The sequence below is a fragment of the Megascapheus bottae genome, chromosome 5 (genome assembly GCF_031878675.1).
Source record: "Megascapheus bottae isolate mThoBot1 chromosome 5, mThoBot2.hap1, whole genome shotgun sequence".
In the NCBI taxonomy this organism is placed as follows: Eukaryota; Metazoa; Chordata; class Mammalia; order Rodentia; family Geomyidae; genus Megascapheus; species Megascapheus bottae.
Genome location: NC_143513.1, coordinates 60,344,817 through 60,362,228, shown reverse-complemented (window position 1 = coordinate 60,362,228; position 17,412 = coordinate 60,344,817). Strand labels below are relative to the sequence as shown.

General features: G+C 38.7%; 1 protein-coding gene across 3 annotated transcripts in view; it reads left to right on the top strand.

Annotated features, from left to right (window-relative positions):
* Cttnbp2 (cortactin binding protein 2) overlaps nucleotides 1-17,412 on the top strand; it is a 129,345-nt gene that overhangs the window by 85,792 nt on the left and 26,141 nt on the right. For all 3 annotated transcript variants that reach the window (XR_016535547.1, XM_090333199.1, XM_090333200.1), the window contains 3 exons: nucleotides 5,551-5,826; nucleotides 7,681-7,776; nucleotides 9,023-9,102. Coding sequence is in view for 2 of the 3 variants with exons in the window: in XM_090333199.1 (XP_090189325.1) it covers nucleotides 5,551-5,826; nucleotides 7,681-7,776; nucleotides 9,023-9,102 (452 nt within the window). In the remaining variant the exon portion in view is untranslated. The remainder of the gene's footprint in view (nucleotides 1-5,550; nucleotides 5,827-7,680; nucleotides 7,777-9,022; nucleotides 9,103-17,412) is intronic.

Genomic DNA, 17,412 nt, shown 5'->3' with positions numbered 1-17,412 from the left:
ATCAGGATATCATTAGATGAAAATACAACTTCCCTGAGACCTACAATAGAAGCAGTGAGTACAAATTTACTATAAAGATAGTTTCAGATGAAAAGAATATGTCAAAAAAATCCCATTTATCTTCATTTATTCAGCACACATTTTTTATTCCTTACCTCAGTTTATAAGCAGAAGCTGCTCTTGCACATGTGTGCCAGGACATACAAAGATGCTCATTGGAATATTGTGAGTACCGGGAGACAACTGAAAGCATTTTTGCTGGAAATCTGTTGTACAATGGGTACAGCTAATCTTAAAAAAAAAAAAAAAAAAAAAAAAAAAAACTAAGAGAAGTTCACACTTTGAAGTACTCAAAGAATACTTAATTTTTTTTTTTTTGTGCCAGTCCTGGGCTTGGGCTCAGGGCCTGAGCACTGTCCTTGGACTTTCTCAAGGCTTAGCATTCTACCACTTGAGCCTCAGCACCACTTCCAGCTTTTTTCTATGTATGTGGTACCGAGGAATCGAACCTGGGTCTTCGTGCATGCTAGGCAAGCACTCTACCACTAGGCCAAACTCCCAGCCCCAGAATACTTAAATTTTGATCTGTAAATCACCATATACATTAAACATGTCCAGAGAAAGAGAAAGTTACAAAAGGATACATAAATTATACTATCTTGTATAAAGTTTTCAAATGATAGCTCTAAGCCTGTAATTGTTATGAGTACCTCTAAAGTAGTTCAGGAGGAAGTGAGGTTAGAATGAGGATCAAAAAATTAGACTAATCGCATAGAATCTATCCCTGTGAGCCAACAAGGACCTGGAGGCACAACCATCTGCCGAACAGGGAAAAGGAAGAAGTTGAGTGGAAATATAGCCCAGGGTCAGGTCGTAAAAGGCCTTGACTTCCTTTTAGCTCAATCCTGTGGATAAATTTGGGCTTAATCTTGCGTGTTGTCCAGTAAATGAGGAAATGAGAGATGAGTAATGAAGAAATAATTCCTTTTGTAGAATGTCCTAGAGGAGAAGGGACTATGACTATTATCAAATAGAGAAGATGGTCTGAACTATCTAGACCTGAGATTGGGCCTGGAGAAAGAGGAGCATGATTGTGTCAAGTTTTCCATGTGTTGTTAGCCAACAGTGATATGAAGGGTAAGGGCCAAGCCCAGAGAAACCTAAACCTTAAGGACAGAAAAGAGAGAGCAACAGTGAGCCCCCCCCCAAAAAAAAAATTAGACGACTTCAATAGGAAGAAAATTCAGAAAGGAATAATGTAAACAGGACTAAGCATAGAAACTTCATGAGAGAAGTAGGTAAGGGTGACATTTAAAATGTAGTGTTATTTCCATTTGACAAATAGGAAGTTATGAGTTAGAGGGAGACAAATTTCTTGTAGCTCTGTGAGCAGGAGCTGATTGTTTTAAACCATGAATTACAGGGAGAGGTAGGAGGAAACACTTATAGAATCCGACCCTTTCATGTATGCATTCAGCAGATAAGTACTGAGCTCTTGAATGTGCCAGTGACTACCTTAGCCACATGGGATACATCAGATACATCACAAAGCTCCTATTCAAACGCTGCAAGACAGGAAATGAACATTAAATGTAAGAAATAATTCTCTACAGATGATATTGTGAAGTGGTGAGATGAGCCATGACAGTGCCTAAGAGGCACTGTGAGTAAGGACGTGTGCAGTTTTAAATGGTCGTTGAGGTAGCCTTACTGGTAAAACGTTTAAGCAAGCTTGAAGGAAATGAGTAGGGATGATGTTTAAGTGTTTCAGGTAGTGTTTTCAGTTGGACTATCAAGAGGAAAGAGTCCTTAAGGTTGGAGGTACCTGAGATGTCTGAGGACCTTTAAGATGGGCAAAATTATTTGGTTTGACTGAGCATGGGAAGCAAATAGGAAAACAGGCTTGGGTGGAATCCTGATCTCTCTAGAAATTATAAATCATTGTGAAGACTTAAAGCAGTCACAGTGGTGATTAGGATGATATGTGTTTTAACAATCACTACCCATTTGACCAACAAGGTCATGGGCAGAATCATTGCCATCCCTGAGGACATGACTAGAATACCATGTGCGAGAAGGTGTGATATCTTACAGTAGGATTGTAGCCGATGAGGTGTAGTGAGGAGTAATTAAGCTCTGAAGATGCAAAATGGAGGCTTACCAGAACTTCCTGATGGGTAGGAGAAGCATAAGAGTGAGGGAATAATGGATAAATGCATGTTCAGCCTGAGTATCTGGCAGGATGAGGTTGCCATCACCAGCAAAAGTGAAAGCTGTCAGGGTTGATGCAGTCTTCTCTAATGATGAGCAGGACTATGGTTTTAGATGTATGAATTGGAAATGCCTGTGAGACCATCTGCACCAAAGCAGCAGGAAAATGTTCAGATGAGGACGAACTGGATGTAAGATTTTGAGACTCGGTAGTTAGTCGATGATATTTAAAAGGCATGGAACTTGATATCACTAAGGGTGTGAACACAGAAAAACAATAATTCTGAAACCTTGCTATTAGAAACTCTGGAAGAAGTAGAGGGACCAGCAAAGGAAAAATATGAAAGGAAAAAGCCACATCTGAGCTATAGGAAACCCAGTAAGACTCCATCAATGTGCCAGGAGGTCACTAATGTCAGATTCTATGATAACAGAATTGACAATTGGGAAATGAAGCAACACTTTACTGAAGGAAAAGGCCATTATACACAAGGATCATTCAAAGACATATCACAAAACACTTCATTTCGGTACTAAATCATAATAATAATTCTCTCACCAACTTTTATAAGGTTTTCAGTGTGGTTTTGCTAACTGAAATTCCATGTCTTTGAGTAAACCACACTTTTACTACATCTGCTCCATGATTTCTAATGTTTGAACATTTAAACATACTTGCAAGGCAAGCTAAAAGTAGTGTCTAGAGGGACCGGGAATTTGGCCTAGTGATGTAGAGTGCTTGCCTAGGATGCATGAAGACTCATGTTCGATTCCTCAGTACCACATACATAGAAAAAAGCCAGAAGTGGTGCTACAGCTCAAGTGGTAGAGCTCTCGCCTTGAGAAAAAAAAAACAAAAACCCAAGGACAGTGCTCGATGCCCTGAGCCCAAGCCCAGGACTTGCAAAAAAAAAAAACCATAATAAGTAGTGTCTAGAGAATACTCCTTGTTTATTATTTTTTATTTTATTATTTTTTTATTGTTCAAATAATATATAGAGGGGTTACAGTTACATTCCTTTTTCCTAAGTTTGTATAGTTTTCACATACTTAATAGATGGGATTTCTAAGCAACTGCATTGAATGTCTCTAAAGTACTCAACTTAGTTTAAGAGTAAAAATTCAATAAACATCATTTTATATTGTCATATGCTCAAACATAGGGAATGAAGCCCTTGTGATCCTCTCCTAAGAATATCTTCCTTTGTTCTCACTGTAAATGTTTAGAGTGCTGTTTAATTAATCATGTCCAAACGTACTTGTTTTTTTCTTTTTACTATCCATTTAATTTATTTGTAGATTTGTAGGTACATTTTAATTATTACAAATGAGGGAAACCATGCAGCCTAAATTTTTTTTATTGTACTGATTGTGGAGGTTTTTGTGCCCTTCTTCAGCCATTTGGTTTATTCCTGTGTCACTGTTTTTAATTTAAATTGAAATTTATTTTTTTTAAATCCATAAACTGATGGAACCTGACGTTACTTTTCTTTAAAAATTTTTTTTTCCAGTCCTGGGGCTTGAACTCAGGGCCTGAACACTTTCCTTGGGCTTTCTCAAGGTTAATGCTCCACCACTTGAGTCATAGCACCACTTTCAGATTTTTTTCTATGTATGTGGTACCGGGAATCGAACCCGGGTCTTCATGCATGCTAGGCAAGAACTCTACCACTAGGCCAAATTCCCAGCCCTTGCTTTTTTGAAATTTTATTATAAAGTTGATGTTACCTTTTTTGGAAAGATGATATACGGAAGGATTGCAGTTACATAAGTCAGGTAATGAGTATATTTCTTTTTAAACACTGTTACCCCCTCTCTCATTCTCCCACTTTCCCCCTTCCAATCCCTGCCCCAGCCCCATAAGTTGGAAAATTAATTTCCAACATAATGTTTAGTGAGTTATCACTGTTGCATTGATTCACTTTTTGTCTTACCTTTTCTGTGATTCCCCTTCCCTTCCCCAAGGCAGACAAACTTATATAATATACAAAGGGTACAGAAATAACAGTGGCAACAGGAACAAACCAAAGAGGGAAAATGAATTTAAAAAATACCTACTCACAGTACAATAAAAAAAAATTTTGTTTCAGGTTCTTGGAGTTTTGATAAGTATTTTATATGGTCGTATGCTCATGGTATTGAGCCATTGTGATCCTCTGCTAAGACCATCCTACACATGTTTTTTTTTTTTTTTTGCCAGTCCTAGGGACTGAACTCAGAGCCTTTCTTCAAGGCTAGTGCTCTACCACTTGAACCAGAGCACCACTTCTGGCTTTTCTCTGTGTGTGGTACCAAGAACTCGAACCTGGGTCTTTGTGCATGATAGGCAAGCACTCTACCAATAGGCCAAACTCCCAGCCCTTATTATTTTTTTAATTTTATTTTAAAGTTGATGTTACAGAATTTTATTAAGTTCACTAATTATAGTAATGAGTTCAAGAGACATAGGAGATTTGTGACCAAACACTAACAAATTCTTAATAAACATATGATTTAATGCATGAGAATTAGAAGTACATGGGGTATTGCTGCCCCAGTGGAGCCACTGAGAGGTGTTGCAGAGAAAGATGGTTCTGCTTTTAGGCTGAGGTTGTAGTTCAGTGGTAGTGCCCTTGATGAGCATGTGCTAAACGCTGGATTTCAGATTCCCAACAACATAAAAAGAAAATTGCTGATATACTGATTACTATTATCAAATAGTGTGTTGACTTCATTACAAATTAATTTTATTTACTCTTTATAATAATTTGTGTGCATCCTTCCATTTTGCAAAAGAAACATGTCTTAAACTTACTGACCCAGATTAGTGAGAACTGACTTGCTCATGATCTTGTCTATAAAGGTAAAGATAATATAGGAAAGTTAGTTAAGGAAGGGCTCTAGTTTGCTTAGAAGTTTTCATTTAATGACTTGGGAATCTTAATGAAAGGAAGGAGGAGTCAATGAAATTAAAAAGACTAAAAGATACAATGATAGAAACAGATCATATAATACCCACCCTTAAAGAAAGTGAGAAAAGATTGGGAGAGCAAAGTTTACTCCATTTTTAAAAAGATTCAATTCATAAAGTAGTGAGTACATTACTTCTTGCACATTGTTCCCCCTTCCCATGTTTTTCTCTCATTTATTTACTCATTCATTTATTTATTTGGTGGTTTCAAGACAGAAAGTCTCAGTACATGGACCCTGGCAGACCGTGAAGGCATACACCACCATGCTTAGCCCTTTGTTTTGTTTTTAATATAGCCAAATCTGTTTATTTTGTATAATAACTTCTCTGGGGTTATTTTATTCCTGCCAAATCTTTTTAAATGAATATTTCTTGTATTCTTCTAACAGATGCTCTTAAAATACCCTTAAGGATTTCTGTGGGTGAGATTCCACCAGGCAATGATGGCTCGGATGACTTGGCGTGTGAGAACACAATATGCACTTTAAATATCCGCAAACAGACATCATGGGATGATTTTTCTAAGGCAGTGAGTCAAGCGCTGACAAATCACTTCCAAGCAATCTCTGCTGATGGATGGTGGAGTCTGGAAGATGTGACACTTAATAACACCACTGACTCCAACATTGGCCTTGGTGCAAGCAGCATACGAGCAATCACTCTAGGTATCCACCATCCTATAATGAAGGGAACGTTCCGTGTCTGAATTCATTTATGTTTGTGGGTTTTATAACCTTTATCAATAGTTCATTGATTAAACACATTCAAAGCTCACATGTGGCAGCTGAGTACTCACAATGTAGCCATTACATAATGCAGCCTGTTAATATAAAAATGCTTTTATGCCTCAAATAATAGTAGAGAATAAAGAGCCTGAAAGCCTTTGATGAGGCTTTGTGATTATACTTGCTATTCTAAATAAATGCAAGAAACAAACCACACACACAGCTGCTTGTTCTAATGCACAGATCGTGAACGTCTCTCCAAATCTGCCTTCAGGCTGAGCCAAGCCTGCAGTGCATTATCACCTTACCTCCAGGATGAGTGTCCTGATGAAGGGGAGCTGGAAGACATGTTTTAGTGAAGATGCATTTAGAGTTCCTACACAGGATGGGTTAGAGTGAAAACTCTTGGTTTCTGCTTGATAGCATAAAATAGACTTCCAAAATTGTATTTGGGAAGATACCATTTGTTGCCTACTGAGCACAATACATGTTCTGTAAGCGTTATTTGTCCCTGGTTAGTGATTTCCCTCTTGGACCAGGAGAAGTAAGGTCTATGGGGCATTTTCTTTGCTAGGTCTATGCTGGGTACTTTATGAACAGTCCTTACCAAAGCCTCATTGTACAGCTAACTAGATAATAGAGGACTTGCTGAGGTATACAGCTAAGGCTCAGAGCAGTCAGTTCATTGAGAGGAAAGCTTGTGCACTTTTAGTAGCACCAGGTTGGAAAGGAATGGTGAAGCATAAGAAAAAGGCAAGCCTTCAGCATATCAGTTTCTACCACAGTTTCTATCTGATTATCGTGCAAGCTTGCTCTCACCACCCCCCCTTGAACTGGCTTGAACTTGGCTTAGGCATTGTCCCTGAGCTCTTCAGCTCAAAGCTCCCACCCTACCCTTGAGCCAAGCCCCACTTCCCATTTTCTAGAGGCTAATTTGTGATAAGAGTCTCAGGTCCTGTTGTGCCCAGGCTGGCTTTGAACCTTGATCCTCAGATCTCAGCCTCCTGAGTAGCTAGGATCACAGACATGGGCCATTGCTTCCCTCTCTGTCTGTCTGTCTGTCTGTCTGTCTGTCTGTCTGTCTGTCTGTCTGTCTCTGTGCCTCTCTGTCTCTCTCTATATCTCCAAAAGCTTTAGAGAAACTGGATACATTTATGGGCCTTTGGTATACTAGTAAAAGTATTATTTTTATTGGACTGTTATGCAATTTTAAATTAAAATTAGAGAAAGAATTCACAAATGATTACCAGGCACACTTTTTTTCCCCACACAGTGGCAATCATGGTTCTCAGCTGGGTATGCTACATGCTCACATGCACAAAGCTGAGGCAAGAGGCTCATGAGTTGAAGGCCAGTGTGTACTGTACAGCAAGCTTATGACCAGCCTGTGCCACTAAGTGAGCCACTGTCTCAAATGGACTGGGAGGAGCTTCCATGATTCTTAGCACCTGAGTTATCCCCTCCCTGCCTGGAATCTAAAATTTGTTAGGGCCACAGAGATTAAAGCATACTAGCTTTGATTTAAAAAAAAAAAAGGTGCTTGGACCTTGTGAAACAGACATTTGAAGAATCATGGACTAGTTTTGAGACATTAACCCTTTTGAGTTGCAACAAAAAATTCTGTAGGCAGTTTATCACCCTTGTGCCACCCTTTATGGGTTCTGTGTGATCCTGTCATGATATAGACCATGGAGTCCTGAGTGTCCCCACAAATAAAAAAAGAGCCTGTATTTTTATGAAAACCTAGGCTTTTAAGTTGTCCTTAACATTTTACTTCATCTTATTTTGAACTAGGAAATATGCCATGGTCAACTGGTCAGAGCTTCAGCCAGTCCCCATGGGACTTTGTGAGGAAGGCAAAAGTGGAACAGGTCACCGTGCTTTTGTCAGGTAATTAGTTCCTCACCCAGGTGATGCTCCATGTGTTTTACATTTCCTATACCTCAGATCTTTGTCTTCCAGCCACACACATGTGACTCCTGATGTTTCCTGAAACATTTGATTGCAGGGAGCTAAAAGCAGAAGCCTTGTCTCTGGTCCTGATGATGATTTATATCCCTCATTAGAAACAATACCTACTATCTGGAAAACATAACTATACTTAATTTTGGATCCTGGTTTCTAAAGCATTACTGACTTCATGTGTTTTCCATACCTGAGGCTGGACTGTGAAAAAATATTTAGTCTGAAAAAATATTTAGAAAATTCCTTTATGTTCAGTGGTATTGAGAGGGGGACATTAGTTGGGGTAGACTGGGGTCCTAAAGGGAGACCATTGACTTGTTTATTAACATTGGCCAGGGCTATATTATTCTGTGGACCTGGATTTATCTACGATAATGTTTGCTTGTGGACAATAAGGTATTGAACCCAGCTATAAGACAGCAACCATAGAGTTGGGGTTGAAATCTGGAGGCCCTAGCTGTGACTGTGAGGGTGCAGTACAAATACCACTGTATTTTCACAAAGCCAATGCCACCCTAATGCTACATGGCCACATGTCAGTGCTATGCACAAAATCCACAAAAATACCATTTTATTTTATTCTAAGGTTAAGTTCTTTCTCTCTACAAAATAAAGCATTATGAGGCAGAAGTGGGAACAGTGGCAAACTTAATTTGAAAGTAAGAGTAAGGAATCTAGGAAGTAGAAGCAAGCCTCTTAGCTACTGATGGATTGGTAGAAGTCACAAGCAGATCTCCTGTCTGGGCAGACCATCTTATGATATTTGAAGTCTGGTCTATTTGCTTCCTGATGAAGAGCATGGGTTAGAAAACAGACGGAAGGAAGGCACCCAGTAATTGGTAGCCCAAGGAAAGCCCAGCTTGGAAGGGACCCTTTATTATACCCACTTTGGTGAGTTCTGTCATCTGGTTTTGGGTCACTGACACAACCCCAATCTGTCCCTATTTGGATCTGTTTCAGGGTCAGCAGAGGCTTTGCTTTCATCATGGCTTAGGTGGTTCATGGGAGCATCTTGGGTAGCCTATTTCTATCCCCTGGATTCCCAGGAAAAGGAGGGGAGCATCACCACTGGATCTTTCCCCTTCTGCCGCTCTCAGATTCTGTTGTGCTTTGTTTATGAATATTTAACAAGGAAGCGCCAACTTTCCTTCTGTGAATTCATTTCTTTTAGGTCCCCAAGAAGGCTGCCTTAGTAGTGTGACATATGCATCCATGATTCCTCTCCCGATGCTACAGAACTACCTCAGGCTGGTACGTTGACACTGCCAAGAGACCTTCAGCTTCCATCTCTACCCATTCTGTGCCCTGATACTTATCTTCCCCATCCCCTTCTTTGAAGGATGGAATTGTGTCCCCATCCAGGAGTGAGTCCTTAGAAACCAGTAACTACTAACATATTGCAGATTTGGGAGAGAGCAACTGTCATTTAACAAGGATGTAACATCAAATAAATAATCAGCGGTACAGGAAGAAATGACCCATCCATATCTAGATGCTTTTACTGTGAACTTCTATCATTAATACTGAGAAAACATAGCTAACTGATATTAGATAAATGTCTCTACTTTTACAAAACTAGAGTGATTAGAGCTTAAACAAAACAGAAGTTTGCTTTTCTTGTACATCTTAAACCTCCAGCAAGTGAGCGGTGTTGGGAAGGAGAACGGGAAGAGGCAGAGTGAGTGCTCCAGAATTTCAGCTCCTTCTTTGCTGAATTCTTCTCAGAATGTAGTTTACATCATCTGGTCAGCAGTCCTTTCTCCCACGCTCAGTCCCCAGCCTGAGACAAAGAGAGCCTGGGGGCCAGCACCTGCCTTCCCAGGGTGTTGCATACCAGTCTATCCTACTCATCACCCTTGGACTAGAAATTCAGACCTGAGAAATCCAGAGGTGACAGATACAGCCCTTTGTTGGGTAACCATGTACCCTGCTAATATACCAAAGGGGAGAAGGATATATAATTATCAAAAGAAAGTTGCAAACACTAGGTTCAAAATGGCTCAATGAACACTTGGCATGTATTAAACACTTCCTACACGCTAGACAGTATGGTAAGCATTTTTATGTGTCTCTTATTTTTTTCAAAACATCCCTATGAGATAGTTAATTTCACACACTTTTTAAAATGAGGAAACAAAAGCTACACACTTAGTAAGCAAGAGTTATACAGGTATCCTAGATAATGTACCTTTGTGTGTAAGCTTTATAAAATCAATACTAATGATATAACATAAATGAACAATGATTTTGCTGGCTATGACTCTTTAAACAAGTTGTTAAATTGTGCATTGATGATTTTATGTTCATTCTTGAAGTAAAGAACTGTATACAGCCATTCTATTGATCTACTTGATCTCAAAGTTAGGACTGGCCTTTTGTATAAAAAGCCATGATGCCCCATAAAGTTTCCAAAGTTGCACCTCTGGGAGGTGGTTTTCTTTACAGTCTGATACCCTATTTTTTTTTAATTTGTGATTTGATCCTCTTCCTCCAAGCACCAAAGTATGTCTGGAGGAAACAGTTTATTTATTCCTTTGCTTATATGAAGGTTGAAAAGTGTGACCAAGGTGAGGCACAAGATTCCCTTCATTTCTTTCTCTGCCCAGCACCATAAACAAAACAAGATTCTGGCTTATGGCTTTGCATTCACCTGGTCAAATGATGACACAGTCAATAAAATTATAACATTTTGTAACGATAGTGAGTGACTTTATGTTATAACAATTCGTTCCATTTTGGGAGTTTGGTTTTACAGGCAGAGAAGGGCTGAAGAAAACAAAGCCAAAGAATACAAGTAAATTTGTCCTTTTTGTTATTTACTCAGGAAGGCAGGACAGGTGACTACAGAAGAATAACTGGTTGCTTAAGGTCAGGTGTTTTTTTTTTTTTTTTTAGAGTGTGTGTGTGGTGGGGGAGGGTCATGGGACTTGAACTCAGCCTGGGCTCTGTCCATGAGCTGAGCTCAAGACTACTGCCCTACCTGGGAGCCAAGCCCCACTTGCCATTTTCTAGAGATTATTGGAAATAAAGATTCTCAGGTCTTTTTGTGCCCAGGCTGGCTTTGAACTGTGATCCTCAGCTCTCAGCCTCCTGAGTAGCTAGGATTACAGGTGTGAGCCACCACACCTGGAGGTCAGGTTACTTTTCTATAAGGATTAAGCAGAGGTAACTTTTGATCATGCTGACTGAAAGTGCCCCATGTAGGAAACTTGGCTGTGGTCTCTTGATTTCTCACAAGGTCAGATAGCCTAGTTTGGGTTTCACAATATAGAATTTTAGTGTAGGAGATCTCATTTTGTATTTTCATCTGGATTGTCCAGACTCAGCTCAGGAGCCTGAGTTCCCCCCCCAAAAAATGACCTCTGTAATTTTTATTTGCCATGAGTGGATAGCTATATCAAAGCTGTACACTGCAAAGTGAATCTCTGCTCTTAAAAACAACAAGAAAATATTTTGTTCTCTCAATTTAGTGACTATACACAAGGGAGTTTTAACACCTAATAGGCTCATACCTGTAGTCTTCACTACTTGCGAGAAAAAGCTAACCTAGGCAAAAAGTTAGCAAGACTGTACCATTTGATAAGCTGGACATGTTGGCCATGCCTGTCCTGTCTACCCTGAAATCCTCAAGAAGAGATATGTACTACCATAACTGGGTATTTCTGGTTGTTGACATACAGCATTCCATCTCCTCATAGTCACACAATCTTTTCGTCATGTAAGTTTAAGCAGTCTGCAGGATCTTTAATTATGGATGTAGCCTCTTCAAAGAACTTGAGTTTAGATAATCTGATGACCAGCAATGATTTATGAATATAAAGAAAAAGAAAGTAGTGAAGGAGGGAAAGATAAAAGGGGAAAGGAAAGATTTATTTGCAGAAAAAATTTGGGAAATGATCTGTCTGTAATGATATTTGAACAGAAAAAGAAATGAAGAAAGGAGTAAGGTTAGAGAAGGTATTTCAGATGAGGGGGTAGCAGACAGATAGATACAAAGGCATCTAGACTGGCAGGAAGACCTGAGAATTGACAGCAACTGGATTATGTAGGACCAAATTAGGAATATTGTATCTAGTTATAAGCTCCATATGAAGCCAGTAAGGGAGTCTAAGCCAGAGTAGCCCATCCCTCCAAGGCTACAAACAAGTGTAGGTATATTGACTTGTAGTATTTAAATTGTTGGAATTCTGTATTTTGCATATACAAATATAGTATTAGATGGCTTCTACTGAGCATTTTTTATACATCAAGCTCTGTTCTAAATGTGTGGATTCTCTCAGTTGTTCTGAAAGTAGGTTTTCATATGTAGTACACATTTTATAATTATAATTTTATAATTCAAGATGATTTACCATAAGTTCTTGTAAATAAGGATTGGTACCTCCTGAGGCCAAGTTAGGTTGCCTATCGTACTCTAATCATCAGAGTTTTATTGGTTAAAAAAAGTTACACTAGCCAGTTATTTGCACATAATATACACGGGCATATGTGTTCTATAAAATGTTTGCATGAAACCCTTAGGCAGAAAACCACACAAAACAAGCACATTAAATCAGGCCTTTTCTTTTTGTTCTGTTTTGAAAAATGCTATTATTTTAAATATGATAATGAATTCTTAAAATATTATAAGTAAATTTTAATCTATCTCTGAGTTAACAAGGCAAATGTTTACCTATTGATTTTTATACCACTGAATTACTTAATTAATTCAGTTTATTGAAGTAGCTGAATTTTCTCTCTAAAATTTCACAATTCTACTGGCTCAACTTTCAATAGTTGAGTGATTGGATAGATACATACTATATTAGAAAACTCCTTGAATAAAATCATCTTATTCTTATCTACAAGTTAAAAGAAAGAGCCTATATTAACACTTGGGAAGCTGAGACAAGAGGATTTAAAATTTAAGGCCAGCCTGTGCCAAATTTAAGGCCAGCCTGTGCCGAACAGAGATCATGTCAAAGAAATAAAGTGCTGTAAATCCTTTAAGACCAGATCCTAGATCCTTGATTGTTCTACCTGCTGGCTATCTGACTGCAATATGTATCATGCTAATCCTCAGGGCTCATTCTAAGAAATTTTTGCTAATTCTCCCTAAATTCTACTTCGGTATAAAAGTAGTGTAAGTAATAGCCATATGTGAGATAATCCACAAAAGCTCCATCATAACCTCTATCAGAAGGCCTGTTTTAGTACGTCATCCTAGAAGAGAAAGGCTGAGTGAGATCACAGCAGGAGGAGGAAGAGAACACTGGTGTGAGCAACACAGAGGTTCCTCTAGCAGTAGACCCTTTGACTTCCCAGTCAAGATGGGAAAGGATTCTAGGTCAGCTGTAAGCCCAGAAAGTAGCAAGAACAAGAAGAGTTCAAGAGTTCTTGAGGCTAGCTGATAAGGAAAGGGATATATCCAAGGGTAAATATCAGTCATAGAGTTTGACTGCTATCACAAAGTAACTTTAACGTTCAAGGTGCTTTATCTATGAATGAGGACCTTTCTTTTTTTTTTTTTTTTGTGGGTCATGTGGCTTGAACTCTGGGCCTCGGCTCTGTCCCTATTTCTTCAGCTCAAGGCTCCCGCCCTACCCCTGGAGCTACAACCCCACTTCCCATTTTTCTAGTGGTTAAATGGAGATAAGAGTCTTTAGTGCCCAGGCTGGCTTTGAACCACGATCCTCAGATCTCAGCTTCCTAAGTAGCTAGGATTACAGGCTTGAGCCTCCACACCAGGTGAATGAGGACCTTTTATTTTTTTTTCTTTTTCTTTTTTTTTTTTTTTTGGTGGGTTTGGGGATTGAACTTGGCCTGGCACTCTCCTTGAGCTCTTCACCTCAAGGCTGCTACCCTACCCCTGGGGCTCGGTATTGTCCCTGAGCTCTTCAGCTCAAGGCTACCACCCTACCATGAGCCAAGCCCAACTTCCCATTTTCTAGGGTTAGTTGGAGATAAGAGTCTCAGGTCCTTTTGTGCCTGGCTGGCTTTGAACCTTGATCCTCAGATCTCAGCTTCCTGAGTAGCTAGGATTACAGGCATGAGCCACTGTGCCATGCCCAACTGAATGAGGACCTTTCTTTAGAACTGACACTGGCTTTTACAATACCAGTAAACTCCCAAGTATGAATTATAATTTCTTCTGAATTCCCATTTCTCTTGCTTATGTAGTCCACGGAGACCTCAGGAAATGGTTAAAACTCTAACATGGAAAACTCATTTTTTTTTAAATTTCAAATACTAGACAGACTTTTTGATCATTCATACATTCTAATGCACACATGGCCCATTAGTCTTTCATCATTTCTGGTATTACGGATTTCTTGTTAATTTTTTGTACTGTCTGGTGAAGTAATGTATTTTGGTATTGGTTAACACTCCAATCCTGAACAAAAAAATGTAATCGCTGAGTGTAATTATTGAGAATACTGTAAACAATAGGTGTTTAGATGAACTTTATGTAACTGAATTAACAGTAACTGGCATTTGTGGCTCTAAAATGATAAATAATCTAGTCTTTTAAAAGCATTGGAAGAGTTAGAATAGAATTTCTAGCTATAGAATATGTGACTGACAGCTATACCAATTTTTATAAACTTAGCAGAGCCTTTCTCTTTCATCATTTAGTGTCTCAGTACAATCTGTCCTAAAACTGTCTCGGGGGAATAGAAACTTTCCCTCAGACTATGTATGATAAGTGGAACACCAAACAAAAGTTGAGATGTATTGCTTTAAAATTCTAGAAACCTTTGGTCTTGACTTACCTCACTCAACATGATTTGGTCTAGTTTCATCCACTTCCCAGCTAATGCCATTATTTTATCTTGTCTGTTGGCTATGTAGAATTCCTTTGTATATATGTACCATGTTTTTTTTTGTATCCATTCATCTGTAGTAGGACATCTGGGTTGTTTACATCGCTTAGCTATTGTGAATAGCACAGAGATGAACATGGCTGAGCACGTGTCCTTATCATATCCTGGGTTATGATGCTCAGGGTAGATGCCCAGGAGTGGTATGGCGATATCGTAGGGAAGGTCTATTTTCAGTGTTTTTTTTTTTTCTTAAGAAATCTCCAAACTGCCTTCCAGAGTGGCTGTACTAGTTCACATTCCCACCCGAGGTGCAGTAGGGTTCCTCTTTCTCCACAACCCCACCATTTCTGAGTTCAGAATATTGGCCATTCTTATTGGAGTAAAGTGGTATCAGGAACAAAAGGTGCATAGTCTCCTTGATGTGTGGATATTAGATCCAAACAGTACAAGAGTAATAACAATATTTGGGTACCCAAGGTTATGAACATGGTCTTGGAGATATAAACATAAATACATAGACATAAAAAATCTTTGATGGGATATATACTCTATAGACATATTTTATAGATTGATATGTATCTATGACATACAAATTCCTCAGCTTAATTTTAATTATGTTCTAAAACCTATGTGCCAGCAATTGCATACAGATTCCCTTCTTGAGTACTTGTTTGTTATACCTGACATTTGAAATAAAATGTAAAAATCAGTGTTAATAAAATCTTTTTAAAAATTCCAGAAACCCCCAAACACATTGCAAACTGCCACCTGGGCAGTAGTGGAGACTATAGCTCCTCTATTAATTTCATTCTGTAGAGAAGCATTGTGGTAGATAAAAACTAGTGGCTGGCCACTAGTTCCCAGAATCCCTGTGCCTCACAAAGCTCTAATTGACATGTGATGGGCTTCCTGAATAGGCTGTTGAAAACAGAATAAAAGGATTAGTCCATTGATGATAACGAGGCCAATGTCCCTTCACTAACAAGCAGAACTGTCACACTTTGAGAGTAGGTAATTCTGGTGACTATAAAAATTGCAAAGTTGAACTTTATTTTAAAGAATAGATCTCATTTAAATACAATTAAAATCTTTCCAACTACCCTTCAAAAATCTGCCTGTCTATGTCTTTTGTGCCCTCTGCTGGTGGTTTGGAACATATAATTTAATGTGATTTAGAGAAGTAGAATTCAAGCAGTTCTTTGTGTGATGCAATAGAACAGAAAAGTTAGAAAAATTAGTAATAGCTAAGGCAAAGAAATTGCTAACAGAATATGTACATTAGACTGTATCTGTCATCTATGCATTTGTTTTTCTCTTTGTTTTATACCTACACATTTGCCTATAAAATTTCCTCCTGTATTTATTTTCTGACACAATCCACAGAGGACTTAAGATATGGAAATGACAAAGGACTTTTCTTCTAGTGAGTGGCCTTTACAATCCCATTTTAAAATGAATGTTTTCTCTCCTATATTTTCTTAAATCCCTACAATTGGGGAACAAATAAGATGTTGAAATTGAAGGCAGCTTATCTGTGAGGTTGGGGCTCTTGCCGATATGTGATTTCAGGAAGTGTAGGCAGTTTGATAGCATCGCTATAATAAACAGAGCACTCTTGTTTTGAGAAATGAAACAAGATTCTATTGTGATGATGGTTGAAAAATCTCAGGGGTAGCATAATCAGTAACTCCTGAAAATCTGGATCCTGTTTCATAGGAAGCAATTCCTTCCTTGTAAGAAAATTGCTACCCAATAATTTGTAGCAATTGGGTCTAATTGGAGAGCTGGAGAGTTTTCATTTTAAAAATTGCACCTGGCTATCAATAGCTAATGCTCAGTTTCCCACTATGAAGTTCTTCTGAAAACTTTGAAAACCTCACAATAGCAGAGAAAAAAAAGAATCAAGTTCTCTCTTTGGCAAAAAAAAAAAAGTTTTTTTATTACCTTTAGAGCCATTGGTACCTCAGAAAAGTGTCCACCAATACCTCACTACACTGTTTATCTTGTGACGTTTAGTGTACTGATATTCCTTGAGCAGTTAGTCTTTTTCTGAAGGCATATCAGTCATCGAATAGTACTTTATTTAAGAGATATATCATGTCTCACAGCCTAAATGTTAGTCCTAAACTTATCCTCAAAAGGCCTTTTTTGGGCCAGGAGGGTAGCCTCGTGGTAGAGTGCTCATCTAGCATGCATGAAGCCCTGGGTTCAATTCCTTGGAACCACATACACAGAAAAAGCTGGAAGTGGTGTTGTAGCACAAGTGAGCACTAGCCTGGGACAGTGCCCAGCCCCTGAGTTCAGGCCTCAAGACTGGCATAAAAAGAAAAGCCTCTTTAAGGCTATTTCCCTTCTTGGCTCACTACCTGCTGGTCAAACCTGGCTTTCTCCCTGTTTCCCATAGTTCCTGAATTTATGCTTTGATCTTAGTGGCCAAAGTTCAGTACATAAAGACTACAAGTAACAGAATGCTTCCTTCCAACTGCTTTTCCTGAAGCTTTCATTATATACCCCAGAATTCTTCCCTTCTTGTATGGATGGACCCAACAATATATTTACTGTCTTCAAAGAAGTCCACACATCATTCTCCTGTGATCTCAGAGGGACAACTTCCTCCAAGCACAGTACAACAACAGTGGTATAAAGACACACATACATGATTTTGGATTATCCATTTCATTGTTTCATACTAAATGAAAGACTTCAAGCACCCAGTACATAAAGCTAATCTCTAAATTACTGTCTTTGGTTTTTAGAA